The 16598-nt window shown below is 47.4% G+C and overlaps 1 protein-coding gene across 1 annotated transcript; it reads left to right on the top strand.

The window, feature by feature from the left end:
* The first annotated feature begins 91 nt into the window (after positions 1-91).
* RBFA (ribosome binding factor A) lies at positions 92-15223 on the top strand. Its single transcript, XM_032470734.1, has 7 exons — positions 92-305; positions 2823-2865; positions 3603-3779; positions 4364-4476; positions 6699-6783; positions 8835-8908; positions 9844-15223. The coding sequence occupies exons 1-7, from the start codon at positions 151-153 to the stop codon at positions 10217-10219; spliced, it is 1023 nt and encodes a 340-aa protein (XP_032326625.1). The 5' UTR covers positions 92-150; the 3' UTR covers positions 10220-15223.
* The last annotated feature ends 1375 nt before the right edge of the window (positions 15224-16598 follow it).

The raw sequence follows: 16598 nt of genomic DNA, 5'->3' as shown, positions 1-16598 counted from the left end.
CCCACCTCGATCTCCCACTAACGTTGCTCCGCCCACGTCGCCCCGCCGCATGTCCCCCCCGCGCCACGTCGGTACGCTAACATCGCCCCGCCCCCGTCGCTCCACGTCGCCCGCCCCCACGTCACGTCGCCCCGCGGACGCCTCCCGGTAATGTCCGGTCGCTGGTCGCTGGCGGACATGTGGGCGGTTCTCCAAGAACTGTTGAGGGTCCACGCGGGGCTCGTTTTGGGCGGCGCCCGAGGCTTGCATAGCTCGCCGGTCTCCTGCCGCAAGAACCTGCTCAAGAAATTTGCTTCCAAGACCAAGTAATGCTCCCTGAGTGGGGGTTGGGGGCGCCGGGGTGGAGGCTCCGTGGGACAGGTTGCTGCGCGGGACGGGGTGCCCCGGAGTTGGGGGCTGCGGGGGCGGGGGGGGGTTCCCTGGGACCGGGTAGCTCCACTGGACTGGGGGCCCCGAGGCAGGGGCTGCGCGGGGCGGGGATGCTCCCCGGGGCGAGGGCTGTGCGGGACGAGGGGCAGCGCGGGGCAGGTACTCCGCCTGGGCGTTACCCTGGAGCTCAAGCTTCCAGCCGAGTCCGTAAGGGCAGTCTTTGCCTGTTAGATTATGGTTGTTGAAAGATCACCTGTAATTCCACCCGTCACGTCAACGTTTGCCGTTTTTCCCACCCAGCCGTTTTTCTGTTTTTTCATCCAGTTGTGATGTTAAAGTTTTAAGTGTTAAGTGTCCTAAAAGTTGTCATCATGTCCTAAACGGATATCGTGAACGTGTGAAGCAAAGTGCTGTGTACATTTGTAGTCCACCCTGGGTCCGAGGTTCCACAACCTCAGATTCAGCCAACCTTGGATTGAAACTATTTGGAAAACATTCCAGGAAGTTCTAAAAAGCAAAACCTGAATTTATGCTAGCAGCTACTTATATAGCATTTAGATTTTAAAGTGTACCAGAGGATGTGTGTAGATCATATGCAAACACTGTATGCCTCAGGTGTCCTCACATCTTGGTATCTGTGGGATTGGAACCAATTCCCTGCAGATACGGAGGGGAGACTGTATGTTGATTCTTGTTACTTAGAAGGGTTTCTAAGGAGAGTAGTTCTCATCAAGTAAAGAGAGAAAGAAGGGAAATATGTAAAGTGTTTCTTTGTATATTAACGTTTTCTATTTGGGGTTAACTTGAAGAGTAAAGAAGGCATGTCAGGATAGGTTTTTTAATGATGAGAGAAAAGTATAGTGAAATAAGTTGATTTCCATATCATTGTTAGTTCTATTGTAGGTATGTTTTTAATAGACCTTTTAAAAATAGTTTTAGATTTACCGAAAGATTAGCAAGACAGTACCGAGTTCCCATTAACTACACTCAGTTTCCCCGATGTTAGCATCTTAGGTTAGTGTGGCGTGTTTGTTACAATTGCTGAATGGATATTGATACCTTATTATTAATTAAAGTCCGTGCTTTATTTATGTTTACTTAGTCTTGCCCTCATGTCCTTTTCTGTTCCAGGATCCCATCCGGGGACCACATTACATTTAGTTGTCATCTTTTTAGGTTCCTCTTGACTATGGCAGTTTCTCAGATTGTCCCTGTTTTTGATGACCGTGACAGCTTGAGGGGTACTGGTTAGCTATTTTGTAGGTTGCCCCTGTGTTGGGATTTGTGTGATTATATTGCGGTCTTGGTTTTGGGGAGGAAGTCCACCCCTGTGAAGTGCCGTTTTTGTCTTATATCCAAGGGGCATGCTGTCAACATGGCTTTTCAGTCTTGGTGTCAGTCTTAATCACTGTCTGAGGTCATCTGTGTCTCAGGTTTATCCACTGTAAAGTCCCCCTTCCCCATTCCATTCTGTCTTCTTTGCAGGGGAAGTCACCATATGCAGCCCACACCTAGGGAGTGGGGAGTTATATTTATGAATTACCTGGAATTCTGCATGGGAGATGTGTCTTTTCTCCATTTATTAATTAATTCCTATCAGTGTGGACTCCTGGTTATAATTTTGCTCAGATTGTTCCAGCTTTGGCCACTGGGAGCACTTTCAGGTGGCTCCTCTGTCCCTTTGACACACCTCATCACTATGGAGTTTTGAAGTGGTTTTTAAATTGAAATGCTCTTCAGCACTGCCTTGCTTTCTGGCACTACAGCATGCCTTAGCCTTGAATCAGCCATTTCTCCAAGGAGCTCTTGTTCCTTTGATTGGAAAGTGACATTAGAAACCACAATCTGAGAGCTTCTGTCATTGCTGCTGGTGTCTGTCTGTTTCGGAGGCCCTTTCAGCTGACCAGGCACAGAAGCGTGTTGACGCTGGTTTCTGTGTGTGCTTATCCGTACACACTCAACCTGTCACCACTGCAGCTGTGAAGCCACTAGGCTTCGTCTCTTACCCACTGGCACACGGGCCATCCTCCCTTCCTGCCCTGGCTTGTCTGCACAGAGAGGAGCCTGGCTCCCCACTTGCCCTCTGTTGCGTGGTTGTTCCATCCCAGTGTTGACGTGTGGTGGTGTCGGTCCCTATACCCCGGGAAACGGCTTTATCAAGTAGAGGGCAGTTTGGTAGCTGTATTTTTAAGATTCTCCTTCTCTCCCTTTGGGAGTAGAAGTAGACCTTAGTCAAAATTACGAGCTTGAATTAAGACTCTCTTCTGTCTCTCTCCCACAACCTGTGCTGTCTGGACATCTGAATCTTTTAGACCCCCAGTAACACCATTTCTATGTCCAGGTTGAGCTCCTTAGAAACAGTTATGTTATGACAACCTCGAGTTAGCTTTTGTAACTTTTTCTTACTTGATCTGCCATCATTGTTCAGCGTCACTCTCACTTTCTCCCCCTAGGAAGAAGTTCTGGTATGAAGGTCCTTCCCTGGGCTCTCACTTGGTACGTATACAGAAGCAGCCACAGGCCTTTAGAGCCTTGATGGGCTTGAGGCTCCAAGAGTCGGCCACACCTGGCCTGGCCAGCCTTCCACTTCAGGACTGGGGGGCACAGGGTCTGTGGGTGGGACTGGATGCACTAGTAACATGGAATTTTTATCTTTAAGAAAAATTACAGTCAGGCTTCCCAGAATGTCACATGTATCATCAAACCCTAACGTGGTGATGTTCATTCAGCTTTCGCTGTGGTGTGTGTACAGTACGTGTGAATGTGTGGGTACATAGACGCAGCTTGTTTTGTTGCGTCTCCCAGAAGCTCTGGTTTTTATAAATTGAAGCTTGATGGCTGCCCTGCATTGGCAGGTAATGGTTAGTGTTTTTTAGCAATAAAGTATTTTTTAAAATTATTATTATTTTTTAATGGAGGTACTGGGGATTGAACCCAGGACCTCATGCATGCTAAGCACACACTCTTATGCTGACCTGTACCCTCCCCCCCCAGGAATATAGTATTTTTAATTAAGGTATATACATTGTTTTTTAGATGTATTTCTATTGCATGTGTAATAGACTACAGTATAGGGTAACCACAGGGTGACCATAGCTTTTATGTACATTGAGAAACCAAAAAATTCATGTGACTCACTTGATTGCAGTGTTTGCTTTATTATGGTGGTCTGAAAGTGAACCTGCAGTGTCTCTAGTGCTTGGTCTTTCTGTCTGCTTTTCTGCTTCTTGGAGACTTACAAGCCATCCCAGCTGGAATCCCTAGTGAAGAGTACCTCCAAGAGAGCCAGGAAGGAAGATCACGTGCGCCTGAGGGCCCTGAACGGCCTCCTCCACAAAGCGCTGACGGGGTTGCTGTGTACCCCTGAAGTGAGCCAGGAGGTCTGCGACCTGAATGTGGAGCTCTCCAAGGTAGCCCGCTGGGGCCAGAGAGGACGGACAGCCTTGCTGAGGCCTCAGTCACGGTCCACGGTCCTTTGTGTCACCTAAAAGCAGAAAGGATGCTGGGTGTGGCCATTTAGGTCCTGAGGAGAGGAGGGTGCACTTGGGATGCCAGAGCAGAGGTCTCGCTGTGCACAGCGGTTGGGGGGGGGTGATGAGGTGGTGGGGGGTTCCTTGCCCAGACAGCACCCAGAGCGCCAGAGCCGTGAGTGCCAAAATAGGGCGTCCGAAGTCTTGGGGGTCAGATGGGCGGTGGACATGTCTGCCCTTGCCTCGTGTGAAGACAGAGGCGGCAGCTTCTGCTGCTGCTGCCCCCAGAGTGGGAGCAGCCCAGGTTGAGACATTTCTGTGAGCGGGGCTGGGGTCTGGTTGGGAGCTGCTTTCTTCACCATGCAAGCTTGGGCAGCAGGTGGCCTGTGGCTCTTGCGCTGGGTCACTATCCCTGGCGGTGGGTGCCCAAAGCCACAACAGCCCAGGAGTTAGTGCTTCTCTGCGGACCTGTCCCCGGAAAGCCCACGTGAGTGGAGAGTGATACGGGTGGGGTTGGGGCTCAGGTCTCTCTGACTGCAGACTTCTCCGCCTGCCGAGTGTCCTGGAAGGCCAGTCTCTCTGCAGCTCAGAATGCGCACACAGAGGCCGTGCTGCAGAGGAGCGCTGCACACATGAGGTGAGGCCTCCACTTGACCCTGACCCTCAGCCTGTTTGTCCAGTATTTCTGCCTTTAAGGAAAATTTGGGGAGCGTTTTCTTGGATTTCAGAGCAGAATTTACATTTTTCTGTCGGCCATAATCTAGGTCAGCAGTTCTCAGGGTTTGGTCCTGGGTCCCACGTCCTTTGTGCGGGGAGGTTGTGAGTTAAAGTTCTTATGGTGAGGTGTTGTCTTCCGTTTGCACTGAAGCCACAGGGGCGGGGCGGGCTGTGTCAGATGTCCTGGTGGTCGTTGTAGCTTCAGCCATGTGCTCTCAGTAAAAAGCTGTCAGCTTTGTTTAAGAACATCCTTGATGAATAAGCAGAAGTTACTAATTTTACTAAGTCTCGACCCTTGGGCACATCTATTTATTATTCTGTGTGGTGGGAAGTATGCATGAAACTGATGATTGTCTTGGAAAAACACTGCAGTTGTGGATCGTGAACCAAAATGGACACTTCTTCACTTGAAAGAACAAGTGAAATGACCACCGTTACTCAGATGTGGGATTTGACATTTTCTCCAAAATTAGCAAAAAACCTGTCACGTCAGGGAAACCAACTGACCGTGTTTGTTGCCAGTGATAAAATTTAAGCTTTCAGTGAACATCAGGGTTTTGGAAAACGTGTATCCAGCACCGTGAATTTGACAGTCTTGCGGCAGAGAAGACCTCTTTGATGCGGGTGGTGGTGATGTAACATTTGGCTTCATTCTGAGAATCTGTGTGACTTGGTGAGGTTACAGAGTCATGCACGGGGAGAGGGCGGCTCAAAGGGAAGCCGACCAGTGGGTTCCAGCGTGCAGAGAGTGACATGTTCAGTGATCTGCCTGCAGATCTCACTTTGCTGCTGACTTTTAATAAATGACTATTTGTTGGGTTTTTGTGTAGCGTCAAAAATCCACACTTTTCTCAAGGGCTGTTCATATGCCCCCTTTTCAGTTACAGGTCTATGTGAGGCCCGATCTTCTTATGTTTTAAACAAAGTGATAGATCAGATTACACGCAGACAGAGATAAGAACCCAGCTGTCTTTGTTATGCTGGGTGTTGAAGAAGTTTGGAACTACATAAGCAGTGCGACTCTGCTTAGTTTTAAAATAACGTAGTGGTTATTTTTTACTGATTACTCAGTATCTGTGAACATGTAGTGGGTTTGTTATTTTAAGTGAATTAATATGTATGTATTTTTTAAATTCTCAGCTGTAACTTTTACTGCAGTAGATATTGATGGATAGAACCCACATAAACAGAAGGTCTTTGTTGTTCTCAGTCACTTTTAAGAGTGTAAAGGCAGTCCTAAGACCAAGAATTTTGAGAACCACCGAGCTGGGTGATATTAAAGAGGTTACTCGGTTTTCTTGTCAGTCTTTAAAATGCAGAGACCCAACTGACGAGCGCTCACGTTGGGTTCCCCCTTCCCACCTCCCTCCGTTCTGTCCCTCCTTGGCCTCCCTGTCGCCATCCTTCCCTTTGGAAGGGACAGGTGTGGCATTTTCATAAGCCATCTCCTTCCCCACCTGCTGGCGATCACTGACACATCACACTAACCCTGAGTCTCTAAAGTTGTATATTGAAGAATGGGCAATTAATTTCATTTTTGATATTTAACGGAAATAAAATGAGAGATTTCCAACAGGTATTGAGGTGACAGTATTGTTTTCTGATCAGTTTTTAGCTAGTCAGAAAATTCAGTTGAACAGAATGTCCCTTTCCCAACTCTTTTTCTCCCCAAGGTTTAGTGTAAAGGTTTTTCCATAACTTTGCACCAAGGTCCGCTGTCACTGAGCAGACATGCCACGTGTCACAGCAGTCTTTTCACTGGATACCTCTGGCACCTGAACTTGCATGTACTGCATGACTGAAGGACACAAAGTTCATTTCTGCATCTGGCACCTGGGTAGTTGAGGACTGTCAGTCACACTTGACTGGTGAGTGTCCTCTGAACAGAGGGACGGAGCCCTGGCTTGTTGCTGGTGCCCGGACCACGGAGTCCACGGCCATGTTATGCTCAAGGGTGTGTCCAGATTCGGATAAGACTACTTACAAGGATTTGGTGATACATTTTTGTATCCCCTTCATAACATGGCATTGGCTAAAGAAGACTTTCTGATGTGATGAGCAGATCTCATGCCTCCTTGTGAGGTGACGTTTCTGTCACTGTCACCCTCCACTGAGTGTCACCTGTGACCTCTGTCTCCCCAGGCATCTTGTGATGTCCCAGCAGATCCTGAGGAACATGCCGCCGATTGTGTTTGTTCAGGACAAAAAATACGCAGCAGTAGCCGAGGTGAGCTTTCACATTATGACCTTTTTATGATGTAAACTTTCACATGAGTAAGATTTTAAATTTAATTTCTGAATATTCAAAAGATGATGTACACAGTGTTTGCAGGTAACACTCGGCAGGGTGCAAATGAAGAGTTAGGCTCCCTTGCCCTGTTCTTTGCCTGATTCCCTGGTAACCACTTCTGTGGCTTTAACTTTTGAGGGCTTGTCAGTAGAGCCCTAACGAGTGAACCAGCCCTCAGTCTCTCCTGTGCTTGCCTGCTCCTCCCACCTCCCGGGTTTCCCCCTGTCTGTGGCTGCTTCACACCAACAAGGCTGACACTTACCTTCTGTCCTGTAGCTGCAATTGTCATGATTATGTTCCTTGTTTTAGCTGTAGGTTAATTACAAAAGTTAAAACCTGTTAAAAAATACGTATTTTTTAATCTAGGTGATGGTTACTTGGTGGTTATTAAGGTACGTTATACCTTTAAAAAGTGTACTGAAAACCCAGAAAGTGGCGTTTACAAGATTATGATGAGGGGGCTGTTATTCACTGTAGGACTAGGTAGTCTTTAGCTCCACAGAGGGGAAAGAATCTAATTACATTGTTGTCTTTTGTCATTTATTATACAAGCAATACCAAAAACATTATGCAGATAATAACATTTGTAGGTGTCTGGTTTTCCTTGCTAGAACGGGGAACAGAGGGGTGACAGTACACTGGTGCTTTCCAGTTCAGGTGGAGTTTAGGTCAGGCATGTGCCGTGCGGGTACTCGGCATGGAATTCACCCGTGAGCATATGGGGTAGCTGGCAGATGGAGTCCCATCTGTCCAGCAGTGCGCCCTCTGGTTTCACTGTGCTGTGACTTGTCCCTGTCTCTGTAGAGGAAGAATTAATAGCCGAAAGTTCCTGCCTGGCTCTGTGGGTTTGGGTGGCTCTCTCTCTGGAGATCATGCCATTGGAAGCTCCCTCAGGCCCACCCGGCGTCTGCCCTGCCACGTAGTCAGGGTCAGCACCGTACTGAATAATCACAGGGAGTTGTGACGGTACTTTCAGCTTACTTTGCAGCCTCAGGATAGTCTTCAGGTCAGGTGACTGGACATGGGAAGCAGGAGCAGTAATAAGCTCTGTCCAGACTGAGCCCTGAGTAACTCAGCAATGTTGATGTTACCGCCAGTAAACACTCAGGGTTGCCGTTCTGGGATTCAGACTTGCATCTTCTCGACAACTAGTGACGCCGGGCGTCTTCCTTGTGCCCATGGTTGGTCCCTCTTTTGTGGCCAGTTCAGACCTTTGCCCGTTTTTTATAAGGTTTGCTTATCATCGAGCCATGCAGGTTCATTCCGTGCCTGGTACAGGGCCCTTGGCAAAATATGCGTTGTGAATAGTTTCTGTGGACTGGTTTTTCTCTGCTTCTGCTGCTTTTCACCTTTGTAGTTTTTTTTGGTACCTCAGTGGTTGGTGATGATGCTTCAGTTGCTGGGAGCGACGGGTCCTGTTTCTGGTCCAGGCTCTCCTGGGCTTGCAGAGAAGTGGCCCCTGCTGCGACATTGGGTCTCAGTGCACAGCCGGGCAGGACGATCCGCAGGCAGTCAGTACAGGCAGGTGGGGGTGGAGAGGCCCGTGGTGGCCCCGCTAAGGAGCAGCAGTCATTTCCAGCCTGGGTCCATCAGCCACCGTGGAGCTGGATTCACACGCCAGACTTTGTGACTCTCATGTTGCCATGCTGGGAGGCTTTTTAACCCAGACAAATTCTGTGGCAAAATTAAAGCATCTTACTAACGAGTAAGTGCTAGTAATTCAACTAATATTTAACTGGTTTCTTTGTAAGTTTGAAGTTTGACATTTACAAGTTTTAAGGGTAGTTTTCAAAAAGCCTCAATTCATTATCAGAGCAAATGTGATTAAGGTGACAGGTGTCGGAGCATCAGTGGAAGGACCCATGTGAAGCAGGGTGAGGCCTGCAGTCGCTGGCACAGGTGGCATGATGCCCATGCTCACTGGCCCCAGGCTTGGACGTAGGTGTGGAGAGGCATGGCTTGCCAGATTACCCTCTGTTCCTTTTCAGGTTGATCGGTTACTGGCAGTTGCTGATTTTGGACCCCGTGATGAAAAAGAAGAGTTGGTGCAAGATGACTTTAGGTAACACATGTGGATTTATGTTTCTGATTCTCTCGGACAGACACCCAGGTGTGGGATTGCTGGTTGGGGTGGGGGCCGCACTGTGCCCTTGGGTCTTGCCCTGGAGCCCCGCCGGTGCTGGCATCAGCAGGCCCCAGTGGCAGCCTGGTGGCACACCCAGCACCCCAGGAGGCTGTCGGGTGGCCTCAGTGGGCCCCCCAGCAGGGCTGAGCCTTGACTTCCAAGTGCTGGCCGTAGCTGCTCACCCTCGCCGTCCACTCGGCATGCTTGTCTTGGGCTCCTGCTGGGAGCCGGGCTGCGTCCTCACCACTGGGCACCTCTGTGAGCACATGGCAGAGTCTCTGAAACCTGTTTTCTGCTTGGAAGCAGCAAACATCAGCGTCGGCCTCTCAGACGATGACGTGAGGATCTGGGGCATGTGTGTAAGGGCCTGCTCCCGCAGAGGGAACAGCTGTGGCGGGTTCTTGGCCTGTGTTCCATCAGGGCCTCAGGGAGGTCCCACAGGAGCCGGCCTGCCTGGTACCTCTGAGCTGGAGCAAAGGCACTGGTCAGTGGTAAGGGGCAGGTGGAGACCCCTCCCGGAGCAGAGTTAGAGGACTCAGAGGTATGATGTGGCCAGGTTTGGGTTTTAAAAGGATTGCTCTGGTTTTGCTCTCAGAATACCTCTAACTCATCAAGTAGCCTGTGTGATGGATCTAAAAGACCCCACCCATACCTCTGTTTAACTGGCCTGGTGCACTGGCCACATTCCAGTGGGAAAAAAGGACAGTGTGTTTAATGACAGCACAGAACGGCTGCACTGGAAGTCTGCTGGCGAGTGGTTCTAGACTGCAGCACCCAGCCAAGCCAGCTCGTCCATCTCCCCAGTCTCCCTGGACAGATGTTGGGGTGTAGGGGTGTTTGTGCTTGGTGTGAAGACCATTGTTCCCCTGCAGGGACCCCAAGGCCTTGGATGCAGCATCGCCGTGTGATACCCCGGGCCCTGCCGTGCCCTCCAGTCTGTGTGGAATTGACCACGAGGCCCTCAACCAGCAGATCCTGGAGTACAAGAGGGGCCGGGGCCGGGGGGGCACCAGCCCAGCACGGCCAGAGCATGTGGCTGTGCTGATGAAGCAAGTGAGAAAGAGGAGGGCCCACCCCCCTGTGGACGATGACCTTTCTCCCAAGAGCTTCCTGTTGGGGCTGGAGGGTGAGGAGCCCCTGGACGGCAGAAGGGCCCTTCCTGAGGAGCACGGCCTGGGGTGCGAGTGGGGGCTCCCGGGAGCGGAGCAGGAACTGGAGGCAAAGGGAAAAGATCGAGGTGACTGTTAGGGGTCATGGAGGGAGAGGGTCTTGACCAGATGCCCGTGTGCACAGGGCAGGAACTGGCCTGGAAGCCCTCATGTAGGGGTGGTCTGAGCCCTTTTCCTTGTGTTACTGTGAGAAGATGCATGGGCTGTGGAAAGTGTAAATAGCTCTTGGATCCACGCAGTGCAGTCAGTCCTCATTATCCGGGCTTTGTATTTGAAGGTTTGTCTGCTTACGTGTGACAGAGCAGGGCTTTGCAGCCACCCGGCCCTACCCCGCCATGCTGGAGCTGAATGACCTCTCTGCTCCATTTCCTGGTGGTCTGGATACTAATGGCATCTGTTCAGGGGTTGCTGGGAGGGTTGCAGGGTGACGTGTGTGAAAGCACTTAGCAGAGCCTTGCATGCAGAGGGCCCTCATCTTGACGCCGCCTTCCTAGGAATTTGGTTTCTGTGACAAGCTAAGGGAAGGAGGGGTAATTGACTCGTTGGTGGATGTGCGCATAACCTGCTTTGTGAGGCCATGCAGAGCCGGACGCAGGTGCTCCTGTTTGAAGCTGGTGGCCCTGCAGACGTGGCAGAATTGTGCACATGGCTGGGTTTTCATGTCCCGTGACGTCCCAGACGACAGGAGCAGATCAGAGTCCTGCCTGTTTGAGGTAGAATGTGTTCATCAGTACCCTGGGGTGCCAGCGGTAAACCTGAAGAGGTTACGTGCGGACAGCTCTGCGTCCAGAAGTAAGTCCTGTTGGGAAGGCAGAGTAGGCAGTCCTCCACTCTTAGGGTTGAGCACACCTGTGTGGCTGTCTGCATTACTGTGGGTACCAGATGGCTCTGGATTTGAATAAAACTTGAACAGGAACCTGAAGAGACACAAATGGTTTTCATCCTGAAACGTGAAGCCTAGTGTGATTGTACAGAGCAGGCTCCTTTTAACCTCCTGTGCTGAGAGTCCCGAGCTGCCACTTGTCCCGAGGGCTGTAGGATCTAGGGGGAGATGGGGCTCAGGTACCCTGGGGTTGGGGTATGGAGGAGATGGAAAGAGGCAGCAAATCGTCACACAGCCTAAGGCCAGCGGCCAACAGAAGACCCATCAGGTCCCACTAAGGACTTTTTAGTCTCCAAGCACCCCTCCCCAGCAAGTCTCACTTGCAGTCCTCCAGCCCCACATGCTCAGATACAGTGCCTTGTTTTTCTGGATGCCTCCTGGGTGTTTCTGGTTCTCCTGTCTTGCCAGGCTGAAATCAAAACTCACACACACGCCCTTAGAGTCTGAAGAAAAGACGTCTCAGTTCTACGTGAAAATTCATAGCACTGCAGTGGCATTCATGTTAAAGAAAGCATATGTCTTCTATTTTTTAAAAAAAAGTTTGTTGGGGGGGAAGTAATTAGGTTTATTTATTTATTTATTTTCAGAGGAGGTACTAGGGGTTGAACCCAGGACCCTGTGCATGCCAAGCACGCACTCCACCACTTGAGCTTTACCCTCCCCCAAACGTGTATCTTCTGCTGCTTCCATTGGGAGGAGCAGAATTCCAGCTCTCCAAGATCTCAGGGCACCTTCCTTCCCATTGTAACCTCCCCCTCCACCCCCGTGCAGTGTGTGAGTGCAGCTGTCTCGATAGCCTCCCCTGCCACTGGACCTTGGTTTCTGAAACTTTGAATCTTGGTGAGACAAGGGTTGGGGGCAGGAACTCTGCAGATTGGCCCATCTCCTTCCAAGATTTTGGCCACACATGATATCAGGAGTGATAGTCCATTTGCCAGGTGCAGAGGGCAGATGGGAGGCAGTGTCAGGTCCCCTGGGTGCTGCAGGTGCCTGAGGCCTCTCCTCTAGAAACATCCAAGCAGCAGCAGCTTGTACTCAGCTTCTTTCCCTGGAAAAACAGGCACTTTGCAGGACATGCTGGCGCAGGAAGCGGTTCTGACTCACGGCCTTTGGGCACCTCACTTTACCCTCCACAAGGTGCATGCAGGTGATCAGGCCAGGTAGGAGACTGCACTTGCCTTCACAGCTCTGAGGAACCTTTGGTGGAAGCTGGATGGGGACACCTCCTGCCACTTAACCCCAGTGATGTGCAGTCATTGTGAGGCTGCTGCTGAGATCAGAACCCAAGTGTTCTGGTAAATAAGGAAGCAATCTAGTTTCCATCTGTTTTTTAAAAATAAGTTTTCAGTGACTGAAGGGAGAAAATTGTAGCCTATAGTATTTCATTTAGTTCTGGATAACACTCCCCAGTTTTATAGAATGAGTGTCCCTGCAACACTGATTTCTGTAAGGATTTTCAGATTCCATTATGCATAGCGCATCTCAACACAGAGCATGAGGTTATTAGGTACGGGGTTTGAAAGGAAGAATGCATATAGAAGGGACTTTCAAATGTCCATTAAAGCCTCTTCAATCAGCCGTAAACATGAAATTCCCCTGTGTGCCTCCACTCTGCATGCAGATGGCTTGTTCACTGGCTCTGGAGAAGTGCTTGATGCAGGCTCTGCAGAGGTAAGTCAGAGAAATGCAGCAGGGAGATGCCTCTGCAGCTGGCACACCTTCCAGGGGCTGAGAACCTCATCAGAAGAGCAGCCGACTGTGTTCGTATCATGGTGACTGGCATGATGGTGGCAACCGCGCTGGATAGGCTGGTCTTTCCATCTGAATGAGTTGAATTCCGGATGTCAGTCCCTGCTCAGGCCCATGACTTGCAGATTGGCACTGGGCTGGTTGCCTGCATCACATGTCATTGGGGAAAGAGGGTTCAGGGGAGTCAGCACCCCCTGCAGCTCCCACACTCAACTACTGGGTCTTCTAGGCCAGTTTTATTAGAGTACGTTAATGTCGGTCACAAAGCAAGGAGTAATTGTGTCTGAGTGTATCTTGGTTACCAGAAAGGGAACCGCAGAGGAAGACCCAGTGAGAAATGACAAAAGATGCACTGCAGAGTCTTCCTGAATGCTACCTGTGTAAACTTGCAGAGCCTGACACTGTGCTACATATAACCTCTGTTGGGTGCTTGGGTGTTCATGTCTGTGTGAGTGCCCATATGCAAGCATGTGTGTGTGTCTGTGTGCCTTTGTGTGTGCTTGTGGGAGTGCCTGTGCACAACCAAGGTCTTATGGCACAACTTTCATAACAGGCATCCTTGCCTCGCCATTGCCACCAGTATTTGTCTAGTGGGTTTGGCTCCATCTCAGGAAGCCTCAGACCCTAACCCATAAAAGTCGGAGAAAACAGGGCTTGAAGGTGGGGTCCTATATTGTTGCAAAACTGTAGAAACACACTGGAGGCTTCTACTCTTCCATAACAAAATAATAACTTTCAAGAATGTCCTGGTGAGCAGCAGTGTCTGGATCCCTCTCTGGGGCTGTGGTAACAACTAGGATCCAGACCTAGACAGAATGGCTACCCTGGCCCCTGGGTCTCATGAGGATCTGGCCCTTGTCCATTTGTGATAAGGTGGTGGGTGTGAAGGGTGTCTGAGAATTGGGAGAAGGATTTTGCTGATCTTCAGCAGAGACAACCTACAACAAGGGGATAAAACCTCCACAAAATGGCAAACTCTGGGAAAGGGAGAGAATCTGATTTCCAGAGTTACATGTTTCTGGATTCATATGTACAGTTTTCAACAACAACAACAAAATCACAAGGCATACACAGAAACAGGAGAGTATGGCCTTTTCAAAAGAAAAAAAAATCAACAGAAACTGTTCCTGAAAAAAGATCTAATGGTAGAAAAATTAGACAGACTTGAAAACAGCTGTCTTAAAGATGTTCAAAGAACTAAAGGAAGATACAGAGAAAGCCGAGAAAGTGATAGGTGAACAAAATGGAAATATCCATAAAAAGAAACCATAAAGAAATCTGGAGCCTAAAGGTAAATTAACCGAGATGCAATAGTAGGATTCAAAGGCAGGTGTGAGGAGGCAGAAGAATCAGAAGACTTGAAGATAATGGAAATTATTAAGTCTGAGGAACACAAAAAAGATTGAAGAAAAGTTAATAGGGCCTAAGGGACCTGTGGGACTCCATGAAGAGAAGCAACATACGCATTCTGAGAGTTCCAGAGGTTGAAGAGAGAGAAAGGGCTAGAGAGAATATTTGAAGAAATAATGTCTGAAACTTGCCCAAATTTGATGAAACATCCAGAAAACTTGAACTCACTAGACCTGTCCTGCAAGAGATGCTCTAAGAGTCCTGCAAGCGAGATGAAAGGCCAGGAGACAGTAACTTGAAGCTGTGTGGAGGAATGAAGACCTCAGTCAGGGTTGTTAACACGGGGCAAGTATAACTTTTTAAGGCAAAAACAATGGTTCTTAGGTGCACTTTTTGTTTTCTATATTATTTAAAAGACTAATACATTAAAAAAATTATTAGTCTAAAGGCTAGTATTAGTGTAACTCCACATTTTGTTTTCTACATAATTTAAGAGACTAATGCATTTAAAAGAATTACTAGTGTATGCTTAGGGGCACACAGTGTATAAAGATGTATTTTTGTGATGTTGACCAACAGCCAGAAGGGGTGGGGTGGAGCTGTTAAATGAATGTTTTTGTGTTACTGAAATTAAGCTAGTATAAATTCAGATTAGAGTGTTATAACTGTGGAGTGTCAGATAAAATCTGCAAAGAAAATAGCTATAGAATATATATAAAAAGAAATGAGAAAGGAATTTAGATGTTTTGCTATTAAAAAATCAACTTAAACACAAAAGATACTGATGCAGGAAATGAAGGACAAAAAAAGCTACAGGGCATATAGAAAACAAACAGCAAAATGACAGAAGTCTCTCCCTGTCTGTAGTTACTTTAAATGTAAATGGATTAAATTCCTCAGTGAAAAGACAGAGATTGAAACAATGAATAAAAAACATTATCAAACTATATGCTGTCTCAAGAGATTAACTTTATATCCAAATACATAAATAGATTGAAAGTGAAAAGATGTAAAAAAAAATACTCCATGCAAACGGTAACCAAAGGGTAGCAGGGGTGAGTATAATAATATCAGATAAAAACTTATCTTAAAAAAAAAAAAGATTACAAGAGACAAGGGAAGCAATTATATAAAAGTTTCAATGAAATAAGATATATAACAATTATGAATATTTAGTTACCTAATGACCTTAAACATATATGAAGCAAAAACTGACAGAATTGAAGGAAGAAGTAGTCCCAAAATAAGAGTTGGAGACCTCAATACCCTCTCTCAGTAGTGGTTAGAACAGCCAGACAGAAGATAAGGAAATAGAGGGCTTAACACACTAAACCAAATAGATCTAAAAGACATACGCGGAACACTCCACCCAACAGGACACACACAGTCTCCAGTGCATGTGGGACATTTTACAGGATAGACCATATGTTGGGCCACAAATTAAGTCTCAATAGATTAAAAAACATAGCTATCATACAGCGTATCTTCTAAAACCAAATGAGATCAAGTAAGAAATCAATGACAAAATTGGAAAATTCACCAATTGGAAACTAAACACACTCTTAAAAAAAAAACCAATGCATCAAAGGAGACTATAAGGGAAATTTGAAGATTCTTAGTGATGAATGAAAACACAACATGCCAAAGCTTACGGGACACTGTTTCACTTTATAGCTATAAACGCTTACATTAAAAAATAAAAAAGTTCTTGGAGTTGGGGAATAGCTCAGTGCTAGAGTTCATGCTTAGGATACAGGAGGTCCTAGGTTCAATCCCCAATACCTCCGTTGTTAAAAAAAGATGTAAAAAAATTTTTTTTGCAAATCAACAATGTAGCTTTACAATGTAAGGAATTAGAAAAATAAAGAACAAACAACCCAATGTTAGCAGAAGAAAAGAAAGAAGGATTAGAGCAGAGATAAAGGAAATAGAGAATAAAAAAACAGTAGACAATATCAATGAAACTAAATGTTGGTTCTTCAAAAAGGTTAGCAAAATTGACAAACTGAGCTAGATGAAGGACAAAAGACTCAAATTACTAAAATCAGAAATGAAAATGGAGAAATTACTACTGATTCTACAGAAACAAAGAGGATTTATGAGAGTACTATGAGCAGTTTCACACCAGCAGATTGGACAACGCTGCTGATATGGACAAATTCCTAGAAACAAAACCTACCAAGACTAAATCACAAAGGAATTAGAAAATCTATCTAGACCTGTAACTAGTAAGAAGATTGACTGAATAATGAAAAACCTTCCCACAAAGAAAAGCCCTGGACCTGATGGCTTCACTGGTTAATTCTACAAAACATTTAAAGAAAACTAATACCAACCCTTCTCAGACTTTCCCCCCCAAAATGAAGAGGGAACACTTCCCAGTTTGTTGTAGGGGGCCAGCACAACCCAGATACCAAAGCCACACAAAGACACTACAAGGAAAAAAAAGAAAAACGCTAAAGACCAATATCCTTTA

Source organism: Camelus ferus, chromosome 30, assembly GCF_009834535.1.
Source record: "Camelus ferus isolate YT-003-E chromosome 30, BCGSAC_Cfer_1.0, whole genome shotgun sequence".
Taxonomy (NCBI): Eukaryota; Metazoa; Chordata; class Mammalia; order Artiodactyla; family Camelidae; genus Camelus; species Camelus ferus.
The sequence above is the reverse complement of the archived record's forward strand: the minus strand, read 5'-3'. Positions and strand labels throughout refer to the sequence as shown.